This window comes from Theobroma umbraticum, unplaced genomic scaffold, assembly GCF_002168275.2.
Source record: "Theobroma umbraticum cultivar Fairchild unplaced genomic scaffold, ASM216827v3 scaffold_86.0, whole genome shotgun sequence".
Classification (NCBI taxonomy): Eukaryota; Viridiplantae; Streptophyta; class Magnoliopsida; order Malvales; family Malvaceae; genus Theobroma; species Theobroma umbraticum.
In genome coordinates, this window is record NW_018397263.1 from 5,018,665 (window position 1) to 5,019,500 (window position 836).

The 836-nt window shown below is 39.5% G+C and overlaps 1 protein-coding gene across 1 annotated transcript in view; it reads left to right on the top strand.

Moving 5' to 3' along the window:
- LOC110420725 (IAA-amino acid hydrolase ILR1-like 3) overlaps positions 1–836 on the top strand; it is a 4,444-nt gene that overhangs the window by 2,498 nt on the left and 1,110 nt on the right. Inside the window, exon 3 of the mRNA XM_021434100.1 lies at positions 402–833. Within this exon, the coding sequence (XP_021289775.1) occupies positions 402–833 (432 nt within the window). The remainder of the gene's footprint in view (positions 1–401; positions 834–836) is intronic.

An 836-nucleotide genomic window follows, 5' to 3' on the forward strand; every position in this document is an offset into this window, starting at 1 on the left:
CAATTATTTCATCCTTAATTCTCCAGTTTGTTCATATCTTTGAGAGTACTTAGACTTGTAGCATGGTTATAATGAATAACTTACAGAAAGCTTGAATACTAAATTTCAGTGTATTTTTTGGCCATTGGAGATTTTGTGCATGGTATCTTTAAGGGTAAGAATAAGAGTAATTTTAAGGGATCATGCAATTTTTTGTGGTTGATTGTTAAATATAATATTTTAATATTAAATAATTAATGCCCATAAACAACCTATACTTATATACGTGATGCTGCATATTGAGCTTCCTCTATTTCTCCTATTAGCTCATAGCTTGGAGGCCACCTTACTGGTCGTTATCATTGAAACGGCCTAATTAATTGATTAATTAATTAATCTTGCTGCACGTCATTATTTTGAAGGAGTTGATTGAGTGGGAACATAAGAGCAAGAATAATGGCAAGATGCATGCTTGTGGCCACGATGTTCACGTGACAATGCTGCTTGGAGCAGCCAAGTTGCTTCAGCGCAAGAGAGATGAATTGAAGGGCACTGTTAAGCTTGTTTTTCAACCTGGAGAAGAAAGTCATGCTGGTGCTTATCATATGATAAAAGAGGGTGCTGTTGATCACGTCGAAGCGATATTCGGATTACATGTTTCACCAGAAATGCCCACCGGAAGTGTTAGCTCGAGACCTGGTCCTTTGCTTGCTGGCTCAGCCAGATTTCTAGCCAAAATTCAAGAGAAAGGTGGGCATGCTGCTAGGCCGCATACGACTAGAGATCCAGTACTTGCAGCATCTTTGGCTATCCTGGCACTCCAACAGATCGTGTCTCGAGAGACAGATCCTCTTGAG